At 51.5% G+C, this 25,062-nt stretch overlaps 11 protein-coding genes across 11 annotated transcripts; 5 read left to right on the forward strand and 6 right to left on the reverse strand.

The window, feature by feature from the left end:
• Window positions 1-440: 440 nt before the first annotated feature.
• On the reverse strand, window positions 441-2,524 carry VTN31DRAFT_143 (uncharacterized protein; the record flags this gene model as incomplete). Its single annotated transcript, XM_069401486.1, has 6 exons — window positions 441-1,524; window positions 1,582-1,930; window positions 1,979-2,057; window positions 2,110-2,222; window positions 2,280-2,389; window positions 2,448-2,524. 6 exons carry the CDS (start codon window positions 2,522-2,524, stop codon window positions 441-443), a joined length of 1,812 nt encoding a protein of 603 aa, XP_069262999.1.
• Window positions 2,525-4,392: 1,868 nt separating this feature from the next.
• VTN31DRAFT_144 (uncharacterized protein) lies at window positions 4,393-6,700 on the forward strand (the record flags this gene model as incomplete). Its single annotated transcript, XM_069401497.1, has 2 exons — window positions 4,393-4,825; window positions 4,887-6,700. The coding sequence occupies 2 exons, from the start codon at window positions 4,393-4,395 to the stop codon at window positions 6,698-6,700; spliced, it is 2,247 nt and encodes a 748-aa protein (XP_069263000.1).
• Window positions 6,701-7,279: 579 nt separating this feature from the next.
• On the forward strand, window positions 7,280-8,591 carry VTN31DRAFT_145 (uncharacterized protein; the record flags this gene model as incomplete). Its single annotated transcript, XM_069401508.1, has 2 exons — window positions 7,280-7,452; window positions 7,514-8,591. 2 exons carry the CDS (start codon window positions 7,280-7,282, stop codon window positions 8,589-8,591), a joined length of 1,251 nt encoding a protein of 416 aa, XP_069263001.1.
• Window positions 8,592-8,876: 285 nt separating this feature from the next.
• On the forward strand, window positions 8,877-9,353 carry VTN31DRAFT_146 (uncharacterized protein; the record flags this gene model as incomplete). The annotated part of the gene is made up of 1 exon (XM_069401519.1): window positions 8,877-9,353. One exon carries the CDS (start codon window positions 8,877-8,879, stop codon window positions 9,351-9,353), a length of 477 nt encoding a protein of 158 aa, XP_069263002.1.
• A 2,325-nt stretch (window positions 9,354-11,678) lies between these two features.
• Window positions 11,679-12,916, forward strand: VTN31DRAFT_147 (uncharacterized protein; the record flags this gene model as incomplete). The annotated part of the gene is made up of 2 exons (XM_069401530.1): window positions 11,679-11,686; window positions 11,932-12,916. 2 exons carry the CDS (start codon window positions 11,679-11,681, stop codon window positions 12,914-12,916), a joined length of 993 nt encoding a protein of 330 aa, XP_069263003.1.
• Window positions 12,917-13,136: 220 nt separating this feature from the next.
• Window positions 13,137-13,902, reverse strand: VTN31DRAFT_148 (uncharacterized protein; the record flags this gene model as incomplete). The annotated part of the gene is made up of 3 exons (XM_069401541.1): window positions 13,137-13,313; window positions 13,425-13,782; window positions 13,874-13,902. 3 exons carry the CDS (start codon window positions 13,900-13,902, stop codon window positions 13,137-13,139), a joined length of 564 nt encoding a protein of 187 aa, XP_069263004.1.
• A 1,474-nt stretch (window positions 13,903-15,376) lies between these two features.
• Window positions 15,377-17,265, reverse strand: VTN31DRAFT_149 (uncharacterized protein; the record flags this gene model as incomplete). Its single annotated transcript, XM_069401552.1, has 7 exons — window positions 15,377-15,428; window positions 15,482-15,662; window positions 15,715-16,063; window positions 16,124-16,543; window positions 16,600-16,805; window positions 16,873-16,968; window positions 17,022-17,265. The coding sequence occupies 7 exons, from the start codon at window positions 17,263-17,265 to the stop codon at window positions 15,377-15,379; spliced, it is 1,548 nt and encodes a 515-aa protein (XP_069263005.1).
• A 1,650-nt stretch (window positions 17,266-18,915) lies between these two features.
• Window positions 18,916-20,506, forward strand: VTN31DRAFT_150 (uncharacterized protein; the record flags this gene model as incomplete). Its single annotated transcript, XM_069401564.1, has 10 exons — window positions 18,916-18,990; window positions 19,046-19,077; window positions 19,146-19,231; window positions 19,300-19,461; window positions 19,542-19,564; window positions 19,631-19,668; window positions 19,725-19,865; window positions 19,920-20,169; window positions 20,237-20,403; window positions 20,473-20,506. 10 exons carry the CDS (start codon window positions 18,916-18,918, stop codon window positions 20,504-20,506), a joined length of 1,008 nt encoding a protein of 335 aa, XP_069263006.1.
• Window positions 20,507-20,682: 176 nt separating this feature from the next.
• VTN31DRAFT_151 (uncharacterized protein) lies at window positions 20,683-21,586 on the reverse strand (the record flags this gene model as incomplete). Its single annotated transcript, XM_069401575.1, has 2 exons — window positions 20,683-21,356; window positions 21,430-21,586. The coding sequence occupies 2 exons, from the start codon at window positions 21,584-21,586 to the stop codon at window positions 20,683-20,685; spliced, it is 831 nt and encodes a 276-aa protein (XP_069263007.1).
• Window positions 21,587-21,867: 281 nt separating this feature from the next.
• On the reverse strand, window positions 21,868-22,482 carry VTN31DRAFT_152 (uncharacterized protein; the record flags this gene model as incomplete). The annotated part of the gene is made up of 3 exons (XM_069401586.1): window positions 21,868-22,155; window positions 22,248-22,383; window positions 22,448-22,482. The coding sequence occupies 3 exons, from the start codon at window positions 22,480-22,482 to the stop codon at window positions 21,868-21,870; spliced, it is 459 nt and encodes a 152-aa protein (XP_069263008.1).
• Window positions 22,483-23,294: 812 nt separating this feature from the next.
• Window positions 23,295-24,962, reverse strand: VTN31DRAFT_153 (uncharacterized protein; the record flags this gene model as incomplete). The annotated part of the gene is made up of 4 exons (XM_069401597.1): window positions 23,295-23,503; window positions 23,555-24,557; window positions 24,614-24,654; window positions 24,716-24,962. 4 exons carry the CDS (start codon window positions 24,960-24,962, stop codon window positions 23,295-23,297), a joined length of 1,500 nt encoding a protein of 499 aa, XP_069263009.1.
• Window positions 24,963-25,062: the final 100 nt, after the last annotated feature.

Below are 25,062 nucleotides of genomic sequence, written 5' to 3' on the forward strand. Positions count from 1 at the left end.
CTTTGAAGCTTAACAACGGGAGAGTACTAAGTCAGAAGAGAATTGCTTGCGATGCATTCCGAGCTGCAGATGAACAGTATTCCGAGCTGGCAGGTCCAAAGAGAAAATGCCTCCGATGCGGGGGAGGTATCCAGTTCACGAAAAAAAAAAAAAAAAGACAAGATCAGCACAAGCTTCTACCGATTCTCCTAGGTGGTTGACCAATTCATCAGATTCGCCATGCGTCATTAAACCGGACTACCTAATTACAAGAAACCCTAGATCCCGAACAGTCAACTCTACCGGTCATCTATGTCCCGACCAATGAAACCAAGTCCCATTTCACATGCTAGGAATGATCAGGCACAACCCGAACTCAATGTCCCACACCGAGAAATCATGCATGCCGTAAACAAACGAAGCAGATACTCCGCTTAGCCCCGACGGTTATCAATAGCTACTCACAGTTTGGATCCCTTCTCGCCATCCGACGCATAGCCGTTGGAATAGGCGTGACCATTCAACTGCATGCGTCCAATGGATGACAGCAGCGTGCCCACTTCCCGCTCCAGAGAGGCGACTTCGTCATGAGGATTGTACATGCGAGAGCGGATATACGCATGCAGGTCGTGATCGTTGAGCTTCCGAAGAGCAGGCTCGCGATCGACCTGGGCCTTCTGCGCCGCCCGAATCACGTTCCGGGCGACAGTCACACTGACTTCCCGAATACGGGTGATGTCGGGATACAAGAGGCCTAGCTCCTCCTCCTCCGGCGTGATGCACTTCGTGAGCGCCTCGCCGGATGCGTAGATCATGCTGTCGGTCACCTCCACCGCCTTGGACAGAATCGTGCCAAGACCGATGCCCGGAAACACGTACATGTTGTTTCCTTGGCCGCCGTGATAGATTTTGGTCTCACCGGCCGAGTTCGTGTACGTCACGGGTGCGAATGGCGAGCCGGAGGCGAACAGTGCCCGCCCATCGGTGTATTTGATTGCGCTTTCGAGATCGCACTCGGAGTTAGCAGAAGGGTTCGACAGTGGGAAAATGATCGGCCGCTCATTCCACTCGGCCATCTTCTGCAAAATCTCGGGAGTGAACACGCCGCCAAGAGTTGACAGGCCCATCAACATCGTGGGCTTAACGTAGTCAATCACCTCCTCCAAGGTCTTGAATTGTTGACCATCGTTGTCGGTGCGCGCAAAGTAAACCTTGTGGCTGGCCAGACGGTCGCCTCGGTCTGCGGTGACCAAGCCCTTGGTGTCTACCAGGTAGAAGCAAGACTTGGCTTCTTCCTCGGTCAGTCCCTCGCGCATGAAGTAATCAACGATCTGCTTTGCGACACCAACCCCGGCGCTGCCGGCACCCAAGAACACGGCCCGATGGTCCCGTGGATGTACTCCAGAGCGCTTCACCGCATTGATCACTCCTCCCAGGATGACGGCACCCGTTCCCTGGATGTCATCATTGAAAGAAGTGTACTGATGCCGATAGCGTTCCAGCGCTGGGAAGGGATTCTTGAAGTCCTCAAACTGAATAACAATCCTACGCATGAGGGTCAGCGACCGAAACATTACAGACGATTGCCAGCTTAGCACCTACCCAGGCCACCGCTCAGTCAGAGCAGCCATGAGCTCATCCATGAACTCCAGCTCCTCTTCCGGCGACACTTTGTCCCGGCGACTACCCATGTAGAGCGGGTCCTCCCGCAGAGCCTTATTGCTCGTTCCCAGATCCAGAGTCAACGGCAGGGTCGCCTCCGGCCGGATTCCGGCACAGGCAGTATACAGGGAGAGCTTTCCAATGGGGATACCCATGCCGTTGATACCCAGGTCACCCAGACCCAGAATGCGTGATCCATCCGTGATCACGGTGATCTCGACATGTTGCTGGGGCCAATTGGCAAGTACGGAGGCTATGTTGCCCTTGTCCTCATAGCTCAAGTACATGCCTAGAGTCGGTCAGCTGAAGCTCGCCCACTCATGCGACTACGACATACCTTCTGGTTGTTGATAGATCTCGGACCATCGTTGACAGGCCTCTCCAACGACGGGAGTGTATATCAACGGAGTCAATTCCTGTGGCCCAGTTAGCGCAGGGTATATAGGGAATCTATCTGAAACAGCGTACCTGAATATGGTCCGTCACAAGACGATAGAACAGATGTACATTGTTTTTCCGGATGGTGCTGAGGTAGAGGTATTTCTCAATGGGCGTCTGTTTCTGTGCGAGCTGCGCCAAACCTAAACATCTCGTCAGCGCCGTTGTGCCCGTATGTGTCAACACCGTTGTGACCTCACATCTTTGCTTCTGTACATCGTAGGATTCCGCGCGAGGAGGAGTCAGGCCGTAGGTTCGAAGGTATTTGCGAATATACGGAGGATTGGCGGTATCAAAATTTGCGGGATCTCTGGTTCAAGCGGTCAGCTCCAGACATGAATGGCACTGTGAGTCATATTTGTGCGTACGGCTGATTCTGGGCGGTTGAATTCCGCAAATGCCAATTAGGATTGGCAGAAGGCGAGGGCGTCGTTGGGCCGGGCATTGTGTCGACAGTATCAATTGTTCTCAAGGGCTGAGCGACCGCAGCTGAAGTAGGTGAGGCGAAGGTTGCAAATCTACGGGAAGAAGATGCGACGGGATGTCGGCGGAGGTGACTTTGTATATGGCGGAGCATGTCCGGCCGAGAATTCACGTTGCGATGCAGAATCGAGAACCCACCGGGCATTAATAATATGAGGAGACAATATTGCCGTCGAATTCCAACGAGAACAAGGGGCCTGAAACGAGGAGCGTCTGTATCCTCCCCGAGATGAGCCAGAAAGGGACCCTAGCTTCCATCGCAAAGCACGGCCATTGGACGCGTCGGGAAGACTCGGGGCGGAAAGCGTAGTTTAATTGTCGCTAAGCAGTTCGTTTTCGGCTGGTTCAGCCATTCGGAACCCGTGATCGCCCAGCGCTGAACGTGCCGAACATGGTGGAACATGGCAATATCACAAATCAAGGCGTTGAACTACGAAGAGGCGATGACCTGAAGCTGTTTGGGGCGTGCGAACAAGGGCCTTTCACAGTCTAGCTTTTTAGTGAGGGCGCCAAGTTGCTGACGAAGCTCTTCTGGCCAACGGGCCAAAAGTGTGGAGATTGCTGGAGTGTACGGAGTACTTCTCCTGGCGAACTCCCGAAGAATGCCTGGTCGGTTTTTGAACACAATAAACGTCCGAAATCCCTGAAATGAAGGCAATTTGTCACAATATTGTCGCATCCCTAATTATTCTCAGCCATACACTCCGGATTCAGCCGCGTACGCACAATTTACAAACTCCGTGCATCCCAAGTACGGAGTTTTCTTATTTTCCTTGCCGAGTCAGAATGTATATAATAACTATGAGTTTGTACCCGATGGTTCGCTACCCGGAGCGTGTCCCTGACCATTGGAAACTCACAATCAGAGATCCTTCATTGGACCAGAGCCAAATCAGCGATCAATGGCACTCGGAAACAACTCGGAGATTCCCCGGAGGGTTCTTTTGGAATTGGAGAAAATTGGAGAAGTTGGAGACTTCGCCTTTTGGCTTCCCTATTCGCTCCGATGAATCCCACATTGGGTAAAGAGTCATGCCGGCGGGGGCACGGTGCGTTCCTGGGGCTCGGTCCCGCTGGCACCGCCACACCTGCGTGGCAGCGGTTGATGGCCTCACCGCCTCAGGCATGAAGTGGCTTGGAATGATGAGTCAGCCTCGAGTAGAAAATCAAGATGATCCAAGCTCAAAACCAAGCAGCATTCATTCTACGTCGACAGTCCTGATCTCTACTCCGTACTATCTCGAAGTTTGAAATCAACTGAAGTTCAACCTTTAGGATTTGGTAGGTGTTATTGCTCACAAAGTTCAAGAATGGTTAAAGTGATTTATCTGGCAAAAGCGATGGAATTTCGACCTCGATCGAACAGCGGATCGATTTAAACGGAAGGCCTCAGCTTAAGCACAGTCAGACCCGAAGCATGCAGTGATCAATCATCACCGGCGATGATGTGCCAATGCATAACCTATGGCTGAATCAAGCTTTCTCAATTCCTGCGGAGCTGCAGGCAAAGCAGAGTCCAGACAGGGGTGTGCGATAAACTGAGAGGGACCTCGACCAATAGCTTGGCAGATCACATGGTGGTGCATGCCGTAATGCTATGGTTGCGCCGCGACGTCATGGGTGTCCCAACCACCCTCATCCGTCGCTTCGACCTTCTCTCAGCCTTCTAAGCATCCAATTTTGTCTTTCGTCCAGCCTCATTGGATGTCAAATGCGCTGCCTCTGCTGAAACTCCATCGCACTGATCGATTATCATTCAAGCATCTCCTGTCGGTCAAATTCTTAGGCCCCTAAACCAAGGAAGACGGTAGGTCACTGCCATTCGTAACCATGTCTTCCTGCTGCGGATGGCGCAAGCCTCATCGTGGTCGTGGTGAGGATTCGGAACCACTCCTGCCACGCTACGAAGATGAGACAGCCTGGCAGCGTCAATTGCATCAGAAGCTGCATTCCTATCAGATGATCCGTGCCCTTTCCCAAGGGTACATGCCATCGACGGAGCAAGTGATTGCCAACCTCCGCACGTTGCTGGCGTCAGATGTGCTGAACCCTCGCACCGACGAGCTTAGCGAGTCCGGTCGCCTGCTTGCGAGAGACGTCAAGCTGTTGCTGCGCTCCTTGATCGAGCTACTCCGAGAGAAGAATAATGAAGACCAACTGCAGGAGTTTATCTGGAGTTTGTCCCAGGCTAGGGCAACGCTCGATACGTCGAAATTAGCGCAGCAGGCCTCGCATGCAAAGGCGGGCGCAGATACCAAAGCTGGTGAGTCAAAGATGTCACCTTTATCTTGGTATCATTGTTAACGCTGAACTATGCCCAACAGCATACGAGAGTTTGCGCACCATCGGAGATTTACTCTTGACCAATGCTGATTTTCGGCTCTTTCTTGATGACCTGACGACAATTGGCCGTCAAATCTTCGCTGATACAGCGCACTCGCTCTCTGACGCTGCCAATCAGGTTGCCAACGCAGCAGAGCCGTCGCAGGGCGAACTTGGTAAGGTCAAAGAAGCTGGTGCCGATGATGAAAACCAGCCTACAACTGGAGACCTGAACCGTGAGGTCACAGACATCGCGGAGACAGCGGGAGAAGCGGTGGCCCAGACAGGTCAAAAAGCCGTTGAAGGCGCAAAAGAAAATCTTTCAGGTGGACAAAAAGATGCTCTATTGCATCGATTGAAGCAGGCGGTCCTCAAACTCCGCACTCGAACTGATTACTCGGACTCGGTGTCTACTCTGTCCCGTCTCATTCGCTTCTACGGTAAACTGTATGCGCACGCGGCGGAGAATGTGGCCAGTGTCGCAGATGAAGACATTGAAGTCAATCGGGAATTCAAAAATGCACTTGATCGATTCTGGGGTCTGGCCCGCTCGTTTGGTGATTCGACGGAATGGAACCTCCTCGAACAGAGTTTTCGCAATTTGTTGAAGCATGCAAACGACCCCGAGTCCGAAACCTTATTTTCAGACATTGGTGCTTCCTTGCAGGAGATGTTAATGAACCCGGAGTTCTTCAATTCGGCATCAGAGCGATTCGACGAATTGAAGGAAAAGACCAAAACAGTTGGATCAGGAACTGCTCTTCGTGATGACGCGGATGCCTTCTTACAGCACGCCCGGTCCGCAATCAAGTCGATTGCAACAGACCCTGCCGTTGCTAACCTCGTTGCATCCGTGAAGAAGTTCCACAAAGATTTATCAAACGCATATCAGAACGAATCGAGCACCATTGTGGCCGATGCAGCACATATCTTTCTTCCTTTGCTGGTTCGGAGTATCCAACGCATCCCAATTCCCAGACTGGAGATCTCCGTACCGGAGATGGATCTCCTGATCGAAAACCTGGTCCTGGAGCCGGGAAAAACAGTCCACAGCTCGTCCTTTTTTCCGTACAAAGCTCGGGTCACATCCCGTACTGATATGGAGATGACAAAGGTACACTCTAAGATGGCGCGAACCACCATGAAGACTATCATTACCGTATCTCTTAGCGGTCTGAACGTCTGCGCGTCCGAGTTCGGATTCTGGATCCGGGCGCACAGTGGTCCTTTGTTCCGCTTCGGTGATGAGGGAATAGCCAGCTTCTTCCTCGATGAGCGTGGCATCGACGTGTCAGTGGATTTGGAAGTTGGTCCTCACCGGCTTGCATCCTTGCTGACTTTGCGAGGTGTGCGAGTTCATATCCACAAACTGGATTATAAAGTGCATCGCAGCAGATGGAAGTACCTTTTGTGGATTGTCAAGCCTTTCCTGAAACAACTCGTGCGGCGAGTATTAGAGCGAAAGATCGCTGAGCAGATTGTTTCGGCTGTGATCTCTGTCAATCGCGAGCTGGTCTTTGCCCGCGAAAGGCTCCGCGCCGTTAACATCGCCAATCCGCGAGATTTGTCCACGTTCATTCGGGCGGTTTTGTCGCGGCCGCGAGACGTGTCCGATCCGAACATCTACCGTCGATTGGGGACACACCCGCCTAAAAGCGGCGTTTTCCAAGGAGTCTATGCGCCAGGAAGCATTGTCAAGGTCTGGCAGCAGGAGGCTGAGCACTCACAGGAAGTACTCGAGAGCGGGGATGAAACGGGAGGTTTGCACAGGACTTGGCGCAACCAGGTTTTTGATGTCAACGCAACGACTTCTTGAGGGATGGCTATCAACTAGGTACATTGTTACTATTCGACATTGATGGGGATTGCTGAGATCCATGTTACTGGAAAGACCCTTGACCGTTTTGTGAAAGATTGCAAGTTCTATGAAATCCAGATTTCAATACCCGATGCTTCTTGCTCAGTGACGTCACGTGTGAAAAAGCAATCTGATTGGCTGTCGGATTAAAGATTCTCCTGCGGCTTCGGATCGGGCCACCTAAGCTAGTTAATCGAAGCTGTTGATATCCCATGATAAGAGAGTGATTTCGTAGCGAAGCCCATTTCTTTCTCCAAGGTATTTCTCCTCTTGATTCGAATTCGTGATGAGGTTTTTCCTTCTCGTTTCTGCCCATTGAATTGATACGTCCCGTCATTTCAAGCACCTTGCGCCCCCCCCACCGCCCCCCCGTTCACGTCATTTACGAGAAATTCGGCCTCTCAGGTCCCATGTCCTCTCGTCACCAAGCTCTGCGATAGGAACTACCTAAACTGTCAGCAATTGGAAACAACGGCTCGATAGAGAGCAACAGCTCGGGGTCCGGACCCTCTTCGAGGGTGCAGCAGCGAAGCGACCATGCTTCCCGTTCACTTGATAGCGACATTGTCGCTATTGCTCCTTTCGTTCCCTCTTGTTCTCGGTGCGGAGGATTATTACAAGATCCTTGGGTTGGACAGGTCAGCATCCGAAAAGGATATCAAGCGCGCGTACCGCACGCTGAGTAAGAAATATCATCCCGATAAGAATCCGTGAGTGTTGCTTTGTGGAGCTGGATTCTTAGGATGATGGGCTTACTTAGCTCCCTTTTAGAGGTGATGAGACCGCGCAGAAGAAGTTTGTTGATATTGCGGAAGCTTACGAGGTCCTTTCTACGCCGAGTACAAGAAAGATCTATGATCAGTACGGGCACGAAGGATTGGAACAACACAAGTCCGGTGGAGGCCATCGCGCGCATGATCCGTTCGATCTATTCTCGAGGTTCTTCGGCGGCGGTGGGCATTTCCACGGCCAACGCAAAGGGCCTGATATGGAGTTGCGGCTGTCACTGCCGCTACGCGACTTTTACACTGGACGGGAGGTGGAATTCGAGGTGGAGAAACAGCAGATTTGCGAGCAGTGTGAAGGTACGGGGTCTGCGGATGGCAAGGTCGAAAGATGCGACAAGTGCGGAGGGCACGGGATTATCGTGCAGAAACACATGATCGCCCCCGGCATGTTCCAACAGGTACAGACGCACTGCGACAAGTGCGGCGGCAAAGGAAAACGCATCAAGAAACCTTGCCCTGTTTGCCATGGACGGCGGGTTGTGCGCAAGCCGACCACGTTCTCGGCGACAATCGAGCGGGGAATGGGCACGGGCAGTCGCATTGTTTTTGAGAATGAAGCCGACGAGAGCCCCGACTGGGTTGCAGGGGATTTGATTGTCACCCTCGTCGAGTCGGAGCCCGCTTTGGGAAAAAATGACGAAGAACGTACTGACGGAACGTTTTTCCGACGCAAAGGCAAAGATCTTTTCTGGAAAGAAGTCCTGTCCTTACGAGAGGCTTGGATGGGTGGTTGGACGCGCAATCTCACCCATCTCGACGGGCACATTGTCCGATTAGGCCGACAACGTGGACAAGTGGTGCAGCCGAATACCGTCGAGAAAATCCGCGGCGAGGGGATGCCGCAATGGGTCGAAAACCACATGCACGATCATTCTGACTCGGAGGAGTACGGAGACCTCTTCGTGGAATACATTGTTGTGCTGCCCGATCAGATGGAAAGCGGCATGGAGAAGGATTTTCACGCGCTGTTTGAGAAATGGCACAAGAAAAACGGCGTCGACTTACTGCAAGATTCGGGCCGACCCAGTCCTCCGGCTGAGGATGTCAAAGACGAGCTGTAATCATCGTCATGACTTTCTGAACTGGCATATGGATGATATTAGAGCAATAGAAGGCTTATGTAAAGAGCGCAGAACAAAACTCGCGCGAGGAAGGAACGACTGGCCCTGGTATCCTACCCCAGGCAGGAACAGCAGCGAGGAAGGCCCTCATACTTGGAGCGCAACTTCATCACGTTGGCTTCTTTTTGCTCCCGACAAGCCATCCATATTCTCCATGTCCTATTAGACCTGGCATCCAGAGAGTCACATATACTTTGCCATCTATAGAGGACCATATCTATTATCATGGCAGGAGACAAGCCCACCGTACTCATTGTCCATGGTCTCTGGCAGACGCCGGTCCATTTTCAACCCTTCATCCAGCTGCTGGAAGATTGCGGCTTTCCGACTATCTGTCCGTGGCTGCCTTCGACGGGTCAACTCCCGCCCGTCGGCTTCCTAGATGACACGAAATGCATCCACAATGCCCTCAAACGGCTTGTGGAGGAGGAACACAGGGCTGTGATTGTGGTGGCTCATGGATATGGGGGAGTAGTGGTTTCCGAGGCTGCCGGGCCCGAGTTTTCTCTCCGGCAGCGCAAGGGACACTGGGACCACGGCGGTGTTCTTCGTATTCTGTTCGTTGCTGCGTGTCTGGTTCCGCTCGGCGAATCGATGAGCATGGCTCTCCAGGGAGCCGTGCCCCAAGCGGTGTTTTACGATGTAGGACAAATTCTTTTCCCCCTCAACACCCGACGGCATCTTTTCTTCAGACACAGCTGACGCCAGGGATCCACAAGACTCAAGGAATGTGCATTCTGCAGGACTCACCCAGCCTGTTCTATCAGGATCTTCCCAGAGACGAGCAATTCATGTGGACAATGCAGTTGCAATCCTGCCCTATGTCGCTCCATACAACGCTCATCACGCGGGCTGAGTTCCGGCATCATCCCATCACGTACCTCTACTGCACCCAGGATCGTGTCTTGACGTTTGAAGTGCAGCAGAGAATGGTCAAGATGGCCATGCAACATCATGGTGTCGATATTGATGAGGTACTCTGCAATGCCGGCCATGTGCCATTTCTGAGTCAGCCACAAGCTATACTCTTACTCATCAGTCAAATTGCGAGCAACGAGCGGTGACGTGGCGGTTTTGCGGGCCTGAGCGGATGTAGCAGTTGTTATCCTTATCATTAGTCGTATCTAGAATGTCAATTGATTGATTGTTTATGAACGTTGACTAGGACGGTGCGAATCGCGAGCAGTATCAAGCGGTCTGCCACAAGATGTACTTACTCGTACTCGTAGGTCGCTCTGTCCATTCGGAATACGGAGTACTCAGTACAGTGCTCTTTAGTCCTCAGAACTGACTCCATAGTCCTCCACAGTCCGTGAACTTCGTCAAAGCTAACAAAAAAAAAAAAAAAAAAAAAATTCTCCGTGGAGCCATGCGGAAGGTTCCACTCATAACCACGGCTCAAAGGCCCGAGGAACAGAGGAGTCCATGGTTATTCTAGACTCCGCAAGGAGTGCATTATGAATCGAGTGATCCGTAGACTCCTCTCGGACGAGAACAGGAGCTCTGAAGACATGCCCTCGGAGCCACTTCGTTGTGGTCCGGTGTCGAAAAACGATGGATCATGGCTGGATCGATTTATGGCGGTGAGAAGAGGTTGACCGCTTTCGAGAGAAAACCCCTGACTTTTTTTTTTCTCTGTACTCGTATGAAGCGGTGAGAAAACCACTGGGCGAGACCGCAAGACCCTGATGTTGATCGTCTGAATCAATTCCGCGGCAAATGGAATCCGCAATCATGCTCCTTGCGGCTTGCGCATTGTGGTGGAGTGAACCTGATGAGGACCAATGCCAACAGGTTCGAAAAAGCCATGCGTGCAAAGAATGAACATCTGATTCGGCGGCACCGCGACAAGCCGACAAGAAGCCGACTCACTCGCCACACATGTGGCCCAGACGTCAACGCACGGTGACAAATTCTCTGTGATAAGAACTCCCGTTGTGGCTGAGTGATCCGCAGGTCACGGCGTCGTAAGCTGATTTATCGTTTATTAACGCGGGGAGTCCGTACTCTGTACTTTGTAACTTGTAGTGTAAGGCACTTCCACGTAGAGTAGTTATCTAATCTGATGCGATTTACTCCGTAGTCCATACATACATATTTGAGAAGATCGACTCCGTAGTAGTTATATTCTATCTATCTCTTTCGACGGTTTTTGAAGGATTGGCCGGAACAAGAACTGATCAAACTTAGCCACAAAGAAGTGGGCGAATATTCTGAGACTGGGGCTGCGACTGTAGGCGGGAGCAGATTGGTTCAACCGCCTTTGGGTGGGTGTGTGGTCCGCACCGGCGCAAGGAACGCTCGAGTCTAACCCTCGACACACTGATAGTTAGGGCAATGTGGTTTTTTTTCTTTCTTTCTTCCCATCATGCGTGGCCACAGATGCTCTGATCATTTGTTGGTCTGCTGATTTCTGGAATGCTCTGCATGTGCAGCGAAAAGTCGGGATCTACCGAGTATGCATACGTAAGAACCTAAGGGAGGGACTCGTAATCCTCGTACCCTTCCTTGGTCATGCAATGAACGTCTGGATTTGATGCCTTTTTTTTTTTTTTTCCCTTATTCCCTAGGTTGATGGGTCAGTGATCCATGCAGCCTATGTAAATGATCGTTCGGAGTGGAGTCCGATAGGCTTTGAAGTTGACGACGAACAGCAGTCCTTCTGGTCCTCCGCACTCATGCATCTTCTGAATCTCAAGCTTGTTCGCGGGCCCCTCCTTCTGACCGTCAAACGCCCCAGAGCGCTCTTAATAGCGCTCTGAATCCCCATATTTAGATGCCGATCGTCGTGACAACATGTACATTAGGCTCTTTTGATTATTCAGAGGATCAGCAGTTGAATGTCTAAAAAGCATGCTGCTCTGAAATCTGATTATTTCTACCAGTTCTTCCGCGCAGGTTACTTTATCCCCGCTTGAAATCATATATTTCTTTCCTCTCTATACCCCGTACTTGAACTCTAACCGGCCGTCATTGTGTCGCCGGTGGCTTCATGCCAGCAGATTCAACAGACTTGACCTGTGGTGAATGTCCAGGTAAAAATTTCAGAGCCAACGCCCTCATACACCGTTGCCCAGCATACCCTGGTCATCCCCCTCACTCTATACATCGGCAGCGCTTTCACATGCCCAACGCCTGTCTTGAGAAAACTCACGTGCTGCATCTACATGCCCTTCTGACCGGGACTCTTCGCCTCATTTCTCTTTGTCATGCATATGTTCAGGATATTTAATACATCCACGTCATCCTGCTGACTCTTGGTCTCTGCCGTGGTTTTTAGTGATTATCACGATGCCACCAGCGACTCTGCAGGATGTGACCCCAAGGGACAACCCAAACCCAGCGAAGCCGACATGACTTTACCTTCCAGCGAACACTGTGAGGCCCTCCCCGGACCAGAAACCGTGGATCCAAGAACCGTCTCGCCGGAGACTCCACAGAGGAAGCGCTCGCCGCGGTCGACAAAGTCAAGATCGAGAGCGTCATCGACCTCGCCGGGAAGCCCTCGTTTGGTCTCTGCCAGCACCGCCGGAGGACGCTCGACCAAGACTGCGCGCCACCAGCATGGCTCATCCGCCATCAGCCCGCGCTCGAGCATGCAGATGTCGCAGAAGAAACGAGAGGATCTTCTCGCCTTGCACCGGGAAAGCTGCCGCTTATTCGAAGAAGCAGGACTCGCCGGGCCCCCAGCGGCGACCGGTGGTCACGAAAGCCGCAGACCGGAACGATGTTACACAGCGCCCGCCCATGCCCCACGGATCGGGGGTGTTTCGTCTACGGCGGCGCGACCGCGGGCCGTCTCGTCCGTGACGGCATCTCCCGTACTCCGATCGTACAGATCACCGTCCTTCGGCCCATCATCACGCCAAGATGACGGCGACTTGTCCGACCAAGAGCTGCTGGGGAAACACAGTATGGCAAGCCAGTCAAGCATCGTCCACTCTGAACCCGACCCGACGACGACGACCGCATCGGAGGAGAAGCCGTATCTGTTCGTCCCCGCGACGGTCATCGATTGGACTTCCCCGTCGACGCGACGCCGCGAGTACGAGAAAATCGACAGATCCAACCGTGGGCTCCGGGGACTGTGGCGGCGCATCGCTCCACCCTGCTTTCGACCGTCATATAGTCGGACGCCGTTCTTCGAAGAAGGGAAGAGCAATCACGAGGGCAGCGTTCGACGATTTCGCATGGACCTTCCGGATAAGGAGGCGACGAGCACTTCTTCGACGAAGCCGACGTCAGGGAGGTGGGGGTGTTTCTGACGTTCGTTCGCTTTTTGTTTTCCTCGGACAATTGCTGTCGTTGCGCATTGGCGGGTTATTCTTATGATTGTTTGCCGTTGAGATACCCATGTGCAGTTTGTATTTTTAGCAAGAAAAAAAGAATGAACACCTGTAATACCTGACAAAACCCCAAAGGAGAAAAGAACCTCCCAACGCCGCCCATGCACCATATATATACCGGCATAATCACACGACCATGTCAAGGCAACAAATCGAAATCATCCAATTTATCACGGTACTGCATGATGCTGCGCTTGATCTTACTCGAGTCAACCCAGGTAACATAGTCCTCCATGCTCCGTGTGACCAAGTAAGCAGGATCAGTGACGACCTCGGACCCGACACGAACATGGCCTTGTTCGATGAACGTGACGGCCTATATATATCAACGAACAAAAAAAAAAAAAAAAACAGTCAGTTTCACAACATCTACTACCAAAACTTCCTCCGTGTGTGTATGTTGTTGGGCCGGGGTTCGGAAACCAACCGTCTTAACACTCTCCACCATCCCCATGCGGACCATCACCACACCAAGCCTTCTCCGACAAAACGCAGACACCGTCACCTCCCTCTCAACGGAGGACAATCCCGCGCCCTGCTCGCGATTCTTCTTCAGAATGCCCATGTTCCATAGCTTATCCAGGACCTCGGATTCGAGCTGTCGGCGCACGGGATCCGCCGGGTCGAGCGCCGCAAGGCGATGCGCGAGCGAACGCAGTGAGCCGCAGAGGTTGTTGTACTTGCGATAATCCAGCGGGTCCTGTAGGTAGTAGCGCGCGCGGATGATTTGCTCGCGATGGCCATCGTCGGACTTGTAGGTGGTGAAGTTGACCTTGCGGAGGAGCCTGAGAAAAAGGAAAGTTAAATGTTAGAACGAACCATTCAATGAATGGAAAAGGATGATAATCGGGAAATGGCGACGGGTTGAAACTATACTTTTTCTCGTGATATTTGAGGTGACGCATGGTGATTGATTCGCTACGGCCTTGTGTGTGTGGTCAGGCCGTTGACAGAAGGTTTGCTGTCGCCGATGAGCAAGTGGAATTTTTCCTTGGAGATATGTTTCTGCCGTCTGGAGTAGGGCGGTGAACTCCTGTTGATAGCTCTGATTGGTCGGCTACAATAAAGTGATCTTTTGATGCCTCAGGCATGGAACTTTTCAGTCCAGCATGGAGTCACGTGGAGGTCATTGCCCTAACTTCCGAAAGGCATCGTTCGAGAGTCATTTCCATCAAAGTATCCAGATTCGTGATCAATTTGACGGTGTAATGCCGGTTTTTACTTATAATTTCGTGAAGAACTTAAACCATGTCCTCAAGAAAACTTAATGATGGAATAACTAACTGAACTCTGTTTCCCCATGCCGTTTGTACTTCACAGTACGAAGTACATAGTATTGTCCCAAACTCCTTCAGGGTGGACCGACATAGGGAATGTCAATCTCAGTGGAGTGATTCAAGTTGAGATCAAACAGCTCAGCACCAACATAATTCACCCGATCCCCTGAATTGGTTCGTATGATATGCCCGAAGTTGCTGGGAGGAGTCGGTCCACGAGGATTTTGGAGAGTATCCGATGGTACACTTGACATTCTCACCCCGGAAGGCGCTCGGGAGATCCTTCTCAGGACACTACCTCGTAGTCCGTGGTGAGGTTCTGGTTGGTGAACAGGTACCGGTTCTTGATGGACAGATACATATTGGCCGCCGTGGGGCTTGTAGTCTCTGATGGAGAAACGATAGTATAGCTCGTCGCCAGAGGATGCACCTTGATCTCTCTCGATTGGTGAAAATTTACGGCGGGCCAAAACGCTCAGGAAAGATTGGGTTCGGTTTCGCCCTTATTGTACGGAGTAGTCTCTGTTGAGAATGCCGCCTTCCACCAGGGTGTCACTATAGGTAAGTGTGGCCGTCGATACCAATCGAGATCGGGATTCCGGCATGGTTAAAAAAAAAAAAAAAAAAAAACCTTAAGGAAAAAGAAAATAATAAATGGGGAGAAAAATAAAACAGGAAAACATGCAACAGCTGGGATTCGCTGGTGGTCACCCACCCAACTACTAACCAGCCGGCGTGTGGCTTAAGTACGGCTGAGCGGACGGGAAGCCCTGTTTTCCACACCCTATGGTCGCATGTATCTGTTTTACCCATGAAAGAGGCTTTTAGCCTTTACTTTGGTACCAAGTTACTTTCCATGTCAAAAAATCACTGGCTGCCGAACTGCAAAATATCAGACTACCGAGCTCTCAACCATCCCCGACGACTCTAGAAGCTGTGTTGTACATGTCAGGAAACGAGGCTCAAATCGTTCTTCGCTTGATCAACCTATTTTCTACATCTTCCTAATGACACCTACAGGTACTGATTATTCACTGGTACGGAGTATGTATTGGATCTTGTCAATTAACACCTCTAGTCGAATATCTTGTGCCGTGTGCAATCAAAGCGCATACTCAAACTCGTGATTTTCCCGATCCGTCAAGTCCAAGAACCTGCTCCAGTCAATCGCGGTTCGGTTCTTGTGGAATGCATGGCAGCAACTTACTCTTGATTCTCCAGCTTTACATAACCGGGCTGTGCTCGGATTCTCGCCTTGCGTCGATTCTCACGCCGGTACCACCACCAGATAAGGGCCAAATCCGCCAAACACACTCCGAAGCAGACCACAATGACGATCACCGCGGGCACATACCGTGGCGCATCCTTGGGTCGGAAAGTGTGCGGTCCTGCTCACAGTCAGCTTTCTGCTTTGTCCAACAGACCTGCTGGATTCCAAACCAATGAGATTGCCGACACAGTAGCTGATGAGGTACAGCGCTGCCACGGTCGTCTTCTTTGTATATCCAGCAACGTTCGTCGAGATCATCGACAGCAGCGCTACAAATGACGTTGCACATGCTGGAAACAAGTAGTACCCGATCAACCGTCCGACGTGATTGTCCACGGGGAGTGCTATGATGAGAATCATTCCCACCAGGGCCGCTATCACCCCTCCACTGCTGAACAGTAGACGCTGGCCATAATAGTCTCCGAGGTATCCACTCAGGATCAGCGCGACGATTTGTACGGCCCCTCCCGGAGTGCCGTAGAGAAGACTCTGCTCCGCAGTGTAGCCGAAACCCACAATCTGCACACTTTGTCAATTTGCTGGTACTCTGCAACTGCCGAGGTTTCCACATCTACTGACCAGTTGACTGAAGAAGTTGCTAATGCCGCCGTTGGGGATTTGAGAGAACACCGAGTAGCCCACAAACGCCCACGTAATTGGATCAGTAAAAGCCTCCTTGAACTGATACCATTTGAAGCTCTTGTTGCCGATTCCCTGTTGGTTGACGCGAACTCTCTCCACAGCTTTGATACGGTCCTCTTTGGACAGCCATCGCGCATTGAGCTGGTTGTCTGGAATGTAGAAAAAGAAGAGCACGCCCAGCGCGATAGTGAAAAGGCCGTTCGCCAGGAAAACAACCTTCCATGGTTCAATCAATGATCCATGCTTACGGCTGCCGACCGCAATACCATATGCAACCAAGCCGCCTACAATCTGAGCTGTGCCATTGAAGCTGAACCAGATGTTAGTTCGGCTGCCTTGCTCGCGTTTGGTCCACCACTGCGTAGTTATCAGCATATCAACCAATCTCAATGCGACAACAGGCAAGAACTCACCTGTGAAGTCAGCAGGGCAAATCCTGGAGTCACTGCTGCTTCCGACACCCCCAGCATAAATCGGATGGCTACTGCGCCGCTAAAGTTGTGAACAGCCGCAAAGCAAGAGAGAACCGCGCCCCAAAGGATAATCCAGACAGCCGAATATTTACCAAGTGGCATTCGCTGAAGTAATTGCCCAGTAGGGTATTCCCAGGCCAGATATCCTTTGGATTTCTTTAGTCGTGAATGATAATCGAAAGGGTTGCTAGGCAGAATCAAAAGGCTCCGTACCGAAATAAAACAGACTTCCAAGCCATTGATAATTGTCACCGACGAGGTGGAGATCTTCCTTCAGACCCATAACGCTGGCGTAGGATAAGGTTGTTTCTATATTCCTCGGTCAACACAGGATGTTCCACCTTCGATAGAAAGTCTCATACTATCGAGATAGTTCATCATGTACACAACGCACATGAGGGGCATCATATGCCAGTCAATAGTCCTTAGCAACCTGCGGTTGGTCTCATCGTCAATGGTGATAGCTTGCCCTCCCGCTTCCAAGACAGCCTTCAGAGCTTCATCTGCGTCGTGCGAGTGCTTGACTATCTTCGGGTCGGCGCCGACCGTGGCATCTTTTTCCGGGTCCACGGCGGGCTGAACCGAATTTACTTCTGTCGAAGTCATGGTGATGATGAATCCCAAGTTCAACGACAAACTAGCAGCGCAAAGCGGGATCCTAACGACGGGAAATTGAAGAAAATGGCGTCCCTTTGCACGTTCTTTTATTTGGCATGAACGATGATAACATGCTTGAGAGTGTGGAGATGGAAGATAAGACGACCTTCTCATTGGAGATCTTGTCGCGTTTACAAACGGTTGACAATGACGAGAGGGGGGAACTGTTTGTTCCTTTCCTATCAAGGATACCAATCTTCAATCTCCAGCTCCATGCCTTCGTCGAGGCTCCGTTTTCGACATGACGATCGCATTAGATTGGAGGAAGCAGTTACGAGGTGTGAGGGGTCAAGGAACTTTGGCAATCGATTGAGATTCGTTAGTCCATTAGCGACTTGGTCGCAGCGACTAGTGTCGCTCGTGGAATGATTGCGAACTTGTGCTCCAAAATTGCGCAAGAGACTCTCATTGGTAGCAGCATCAGATCAAATCGTCGAGTTGGTCAACGAACCGTTACTCCATCACAAAAGAGAGTTATCAGATCTTCGTCGCAAAGATTAGTACCTTGTACTGTTCGAACTCTCGGAAGACTTTTCCATGATATTATCACACGCAGATTTCAAATGAGGACCCATTCACATAAATTACTTATCATCGCAGAGCAACTGAAGGCCAAGGATGGTCCCGGCCGGCTTCCCGTCGGCTAGTGCAGATCTCGTGAAGCTTAGACAGTTGGACGGTGGCCTGGAGAGAGATACACATTCCAGTTCAGATTCCTGATTGGAAAACGGAGAATCCCCAGACACTCCAGGTCGTTAATCTCAATTGGATAAATCCGCTGGGCACTAAACTAGATACAGTAGGAGATACTATCAATTGTATACCTAGTTACCTACCTAATTAGTATTAGGCCACTGAGCCCTCTCAAGTGTCAACACATCACAGTTCGACACTTGGACAGCCCTCGCCCTTGCTGCAAACCTGCAAGAAAATGAATTGTCTCGCATCCTTAACCGAACCTGCCATCAACTTTTCCACCTTGCAGGCCAACGACAGGTGACGTCGAACAGGAAGACTAGACTTCATTGTAGAATCTGCTTCGCTCACCGCCTTAGCGATAATAGCCCGCCATGCGCAATTCAGCAATACCTAGTACCCGTGCTCCAAGGACGCACCCACACGGACAACCTGTACACGAAGCATACAAACAATCGTCAGTGTACGGAGTCCTGGGATCTGGCCGAATGCTTCGCATACTTGACTCGCTCGAGCAAACCAACGCGCGTCGGATTGCGCAGACTTTTCCCTCGGACAGACCAACCCTGATTGCGTTTGATAAGAAAGACACCCTTGTCACCATGTGCCCTAAATCCCTTAGGTAATAGGCGGCCGCCTCTGTTACCGTTTTGGCACAAGTGCCGCAGCGCCGTCGGAATACGAAGTCCTTGAGACCTTGACCCTTGTCCACTCGCGCATAGTATCAATCAATATGGAGAATACCGAGCCGGAGTACCGAGATCTGGCCACAGAGGGACAAGTTATAAAGATCTGTTGGTCGTTGCGTTCGAAATGGTGCTGTACAAAACTACATCTTAGCTGTTGAACTTGGAATCAGTCAACTGTCAATCTGCCCAGAAGTCAACAGAGACTTGGCCCACCATGGCGGAAACGTCTCAGGAACAGATAACCACCGCTCCCAACAACGCCGCGGCCAACGTTGAAGTGGACACCTCTGTATGATATGCTTCCACTGGTACATTAGAGCGCGTTGCTTACTTCCATCGTACAGTATGAGAACGACTCATCTTATGGTGATGAACTGTACGAGATGTGACGCCATGGCCTTCCGGATCTCAAATGCATGCTGACGCATGATCCTCGATACGCAGATCGTCGTACAGCGCATCACTGACTTCATCTGTGCTCGACTATCGCCATGAAAACGGCCGTCGATACCACAAATTCCGGGATGGGTGTAGGAGCCGACCTCTTTCTGCCGGACCATCGAAGATCTGCGAACTGATCGTTGCTACTATTATCTAGCGTACCTGCTCCCCAACGATGAATCGGAAAACGACCGCCTGGACATGGCGCACGAGATGTGTCTCCAGATATTGCACCGGAAACTATATCTGGCCCCGATTAAGCAGCCGCAGCGGGTGATTGACCTGGGGACAGGGACGGGTATCTGGGCCATTGATTTCGGTAAGTTTGTTTGCTGGTTTGCTGGTTTGCTGGTTTGCTGGTTTGGCCAATGCAGGTTACCGACGCTGACTCGTCACTAGCGGACGTACACCCCGAAGCAGAGGTAAAGAATACCACCAGGTGTGATTCTAGACGGACGGAACGCTGAGATCGGATCTGTGTGTTCCAGGTGATTGGTTGTGACTTGAGCCCGACTCAACCGACTCTGTCAGTCTGATCCACAAAATGCGTAGTAAAGCCGCTCGATTGACGGGAATTGGCAGGGTTCCTCCGAACGTGAAGTTCCTGGTTGACGACATCGAGTCAGAATGGGCATATGAGAACAACCCATTCGACTTTATCCACGCGCGAAACCTGCTCTGCTCGATCAGGGACTTTGGAAAGCTGATCAAGCAATGTTATCGGTATGCCACTGGACCTCTTCCCTGTTTCTTTCTTGACTCCCTAACGGACAACAGATCAGTCAAGCCAGGCGGTTGGGTCGAACTCCAGGACTGGGACGGCTACCCCTACTCTGAAGACGGCAGTCTCAGCGGCACCGGGCTCCAACAATACTACGACAATGTTTATGGCGCGTTCGAACAGGCCGGGTACGAAGTCCGTCCTGGGGTCAAGCTGGAGCAGTGGTTCAAGGACGCTGGGTTTGTGAACATCCACGTGGAGAAGTTCGTTGCTCCCCACGGCATCTGGCCAAAGGATCCCCATCTTGTCAGTTTCCCTTTGTCGCCAGAAAAGTATATCCAAATAATAATCCGGTATTGACCTCTTTGTGCAGAAGAAAGTTGGCACTTGGATGCAGGCCCAGGCCGAAGCCGGCTATGAGGGCCTGGCCCTGGCCGCTCTGACGCGGTACAAGCAATGGACCAAGGAGGAAGTTATGCTTCTCGCCAGCCAGGCCCGTACAGATGGCAGGAATCGCAATATCCACGCGATGTACGACTTGTGAGTATCCCCATGGCCTTTAAGCCACGTTACTGTTGATACAAAATTAACCACGAATGGCACCCTCAGCTATGTCGTCTACGGCCAGCGGCCCGAGGATTGACAATGGTGAAATCTGGAATGGACAACAGTCACATACTCTGTGTATACTGCGCATGTATTGTTGTATATTTTCAAGGCAGTCACGAGTTTCTTTCCTTTATCGAATAACGATAGTTGTCTTGTTTGATTGCATCGAGTCACCTACTGGTGGCTGCTTTTCTCTTGCTGGACCCAGCACTATTGCGCCAGGCGCGCCAGATAGGCCTCCCAACCCTGCTGTTGATACTGCTTAGCCGCTTCGACCGGATCAGCCGCCGCGTAGATACCTCGGCCTGCAATGATGAAGTCTGCACCACGGCCGATAGCGGACTGCGGTGTCTGGTACTGTTGGCCCAGTTTATCTCCCTTTGAAGACAGATTTACCCCGGTTGTGAAGACGACGAAATCTTCGTCTTCGGCCCGGGGAACCTCAGCCGACTGCACATCTGTCAAAGCGCGCGTGCTGACGAAGCCAATCACAAAGTCCCTGTGTCGGCGCGCAATCTCCACCGACGAGGTTGTGTAGGGACCTGTCGCCAACGAGCCCTTGGAAGTCATCTCCGCGAGGATAAGGAGGCCTCGTTCCGACCCGTAGGGGAAGTCCTTCGCCTTGGCCGTCTGCTCCAGCGCCTCCACAATCCCTTCTCCTGGCAAAATGCTGCAGTTGACGATATGCGCCCACTCTGCGATCCGCAAAACCCCGCCATTGTATTGTTTCTGCACCGTGTTTCCGATGTCGACGAATTTTCGGTCTTCGAAGATCAGAAAGTTGTGCTTCTCGGCGAGTTGCTTGAGTCCGGTTATCGTCTCTTGGCTGAAGTCGGACAGGATATCAATATGGGTTTTAATGACGGCAATGTAGGGGCCGAGTCCTGTAAATTGAACAAAAATGCAAGGTTTGTCAAACGTCTATCGTACTGAGTAAGCAGGGGTATGTGCGCATACGATCTGCCAGATCGAGAAGCTCTCTTGTGCTTGTCACGTCCGCGGAAACGACGACATTTGTTTTCTTTGCTTCTGCGATTTCGAACAGCTTGCGGACGAGCGCATTGGGGTGTTTCTGGGCGCGGACGCCGTACGATTGTCGTGAGTTGGACGACATGGTGATTGATTGCGGGGGAGTACCTTATGGCGGGGTGATGAGCGATCGTCTTTTTTTTTTTTTCGCCGCAGCGTTGATCTTCCGTACTAACTTGGCCCCAGGGTGCTCGCCATGACCAAGTCCATGACGCCATCGAGCATGCATCCAATGAATTGACCAATGAACAAAAGAGGCATAAGACTTCCTCTTGAGCTCTGGACTATAAATTCAGTCAAGTTCTCGAACTTGCTACATTATCCTTTACTGTTTTACTGTACAGTCGTGGCCACCGTGTCAGAAATTCACGAGTCTGTCAAGCTCTTTCCCACACCAAACGCAGCCATCGCCCACAATCCGCCCTGGAAGAACCAGAACAAACCGCCCCGGAAGCGACCTTTGCCTTGTTCAAGGCCAGAATACACATATCCCTGCAAAAACAGTATCCGGAAAAACACCCAGGCGCCTCCCATCACAGCGGAAGCCACCGGCCACTTCAGACCAGCGACGAGGGTGTAGAGCATCGTCTGGGGGAAGTTCTCGAGGTAGTTGGCGTGGGCGCGTTGGGCGCAGTTGAATTGCTCTGCTTTCGGCTGTTCGATGTCCAACCGGACATGCTTTAGCTTGCGTGCTCCTTGCGAACTAGGTACGGTCCAACTCGACCGGGGATGGGAAAGAGACATACATTGCTCTTGCATTGTTCTGGCGTCGCGTAGGTATGAGGATAAGGGACGTTGGCGGGCTTGCGGAGGCGTCCCACGATCGTGCCATGGACAGTGGCGAGCAACGGCATGGCACCGAGGCCGACGGCCAGCGGCAGCCTAGTAGGATGCGAATCAGCAACATGAAGCTGTACGAGGACATGGACTCCTTGAACGAACTTACCAGTAGTTGTCGGGAACCGTGATAGTAACCGGCATTTTGACGCTCTTTGCGACGCGACCAACCGTTGTTGTACTGTAGTACAGTTGTCTTCAAGTAATCGTAGCGAGAGGAGTGTTTCCGACTACCTACTGTACTGAGGGTCGATCAACCGTTGGTCTGGAAGCACAATTTAAAGTACTCCGATCATGAGACAATCTATGGAGTAGCCTAGGCAAGGGAGTCGAAAAGAAATCAATGGAAAATTCCGCCTGTCCTGACAAGGTGGCATTATTATTATTCACTTTAAGGTGTTCCAATTCCCCAACTGGAGCTCAATACTGTAATAATGTCGGGTGCCACCTTTGCCGACAAATCCGACGGAGTACTGTACCGCTGCATCACGGTGATTCCTATGCAATTCATGCACTTTGTTATCTATAGGCATCACCAACTACGTGTCTACTACAGTCGTGATTGAAGCTCCCCTGCGTCTCTCCGAGCCTGTTTGTCAAATGCATGCGGAGTAGCGATGGACTTGACTCGTTATGAGCTCCACCAAAAAGGCCAATGTTCTGGTACTTCGGATGAGAGTTGCTCCGAGTTGCATCAAACCAAGAGGATCCGTCAAGACTTCAGTTTCGTCTGTCAACGTAGGCTACACTCGGATCACAACTTGATCATATATCCGTGGACAAATACCAAGCGATGAATAGATCATTAATCATTCACATCTTGTAAAGAGCTGTACTCTTTGAATATCGGACGCTGTTGCCTTGATCTGATATCATCACATGAGCCCTCCAAAGCTCAGGAGAGTAAATCATGGAAATCTCAAATAGATGCATGAGCCCAGGCAGCAGATCTCAAGTCATCTTGCCGGCGTTCTGCTCACACTACCGTACTTGGCCTGCCACGCGAAAAAGTACAGCAAAGCGCCGAGCGGTTGCCCGACTAAACAGAAACTGATCCAGAACACCGAGTTTCCGATAATGCGAGTGGACATATTATTCATCCGCTCCAGGGGAAGGGTGGCCGCGATGAGTGGAAGCTGGAACATCATTCCCGCGAATGCTACCCCTGCAGGTCGTCAGTCAAAGAAAAATTCGGGGGGATGGGATTCCAACATACCGATGAGATTGTGCGTCGGAATGCCCACGAGAAGCTCATGCAGAATCGCAGAGAAAAGAAACACCATGAAGCTGGCAGAAAATGGACTCCAGCCTCGGCCCACCAACGGTGAGTAGATGTGCCTCTTCATGAACAGATACACCGGCTTATTCCATGATCGCCAGTACATCCCAACACTCCAGCTGTTCCACCAATCCGAGTAGAACTCGCGATCCCCAAATCGCATGACTTCGGCCAGTCCATTGAGGAATGACTGGAAGAATGCATAAAAGCCCGCAAGCCATATCACAAGCGAGATGGTCGACAACTTCATGATGCGCTCCACAATTGACGCTACGTCCAAGACCGCAATCTTGTCAAGCGAGTTTCGAAGCACCGGAGCGGCATACTGCGCAGACATGAGCCAGATGAAGACTGACAGTACGAGAAATTCCACCGCACGTTTGCCCACGAACCCCCAGCGAATGCTTGGACTGCGCGGATATACCGGTTGATAAACGAGAGTTGGCGCTAGCCAAAAATATGTCAAGTTTCCAATGGTGATGTTCTGCGGATACGGGCACGAAGCGTAGATCTCGGGTAGTCCAGACTGCTCTGACGCGTTGAGCATCGCAAGTCGCAGGTCTCGATTCGTGAATGCGTAGGAGCAATTCTTGAGCCAGACAATGATGGCATGAAGTTCGCACATCGTCCCGATTCCGGGATGATGTATATAGTAGTATACCACGAAATTTGTAACCGCCAGACAGAGCGTGGCATTGACCGTATGCGCGAAAGCTATCCAACGCCAAGTGGTTCGGAAAGCGCGGTCCTCTTTCTCGGCTTCAGCGGGCGAATCGTCCTTCTTCTTGCGCCCAACAGCGCCTTTTGCTTGCTGGGCAGCAGCCAGCTCGATGATATATGCGACGAACAAATGACAGGGAACGAGAGCGAAGAGAATGGATCCGAGAAGTAGGTCATGCCTGCGCACGTCATGGCACTTGATACAAACAAGGACGCCATACTAACTCGGTTTGGTCAGAACCGTCCAGTTTGATATCGCAGGTTGCATCGGCTCACCTTGAGAAAGTTCTCAACGACCAGTCGCAGATTCATCACAACTGCCACATGATTAGCTTGCTGACCTTCCCTTCCCTTCCGACCTTCATGTGTCCTGCTCACCCAAGACAATGACCATCAAATTGCGAAATCCAAGGAAGCTGGGGCTTGCAGTGGAATCTCGACTGAGGCACGAAGCGCGCGACTCGGAGTGGTACGCAGCAACATGCCGATATCTGCTTCGCTTGACCGACGCCGAAGCATCCGTTCGTGCCTGCTGCTCGCCATTGCTTTTGCCATCGTTTTTGCGCGGACGGGATAGGCTCCCGTTCAGCCTCGAACCACGGAAACTTGTGCTCGTCGCTGCCATGGCCATGGCCAGGCTTTGCTTTTACATGGGAATGTGTCGCCTCTCACGAGTCCGACTACTCCCAGTGATACGCCGAGATTAATTGCGAGGAAAGTCGAGT

This window comes from Thermomyces dupontii, assembly GCF_041956625.1.
Source record: "Thermomyces dupontii strain NRRL 2155 unplaced genomic scaffold VTN31scaffold_1, whole genome shotgun sequence".
Taxonomy (NCBI): domain Eukaryota; kingdom Fungi; phylum Ascomycota; class Eurotiomycetes; order Eurotiales; family Trichocomaceae; genus Thermomyces; species Thermomyces dupontii.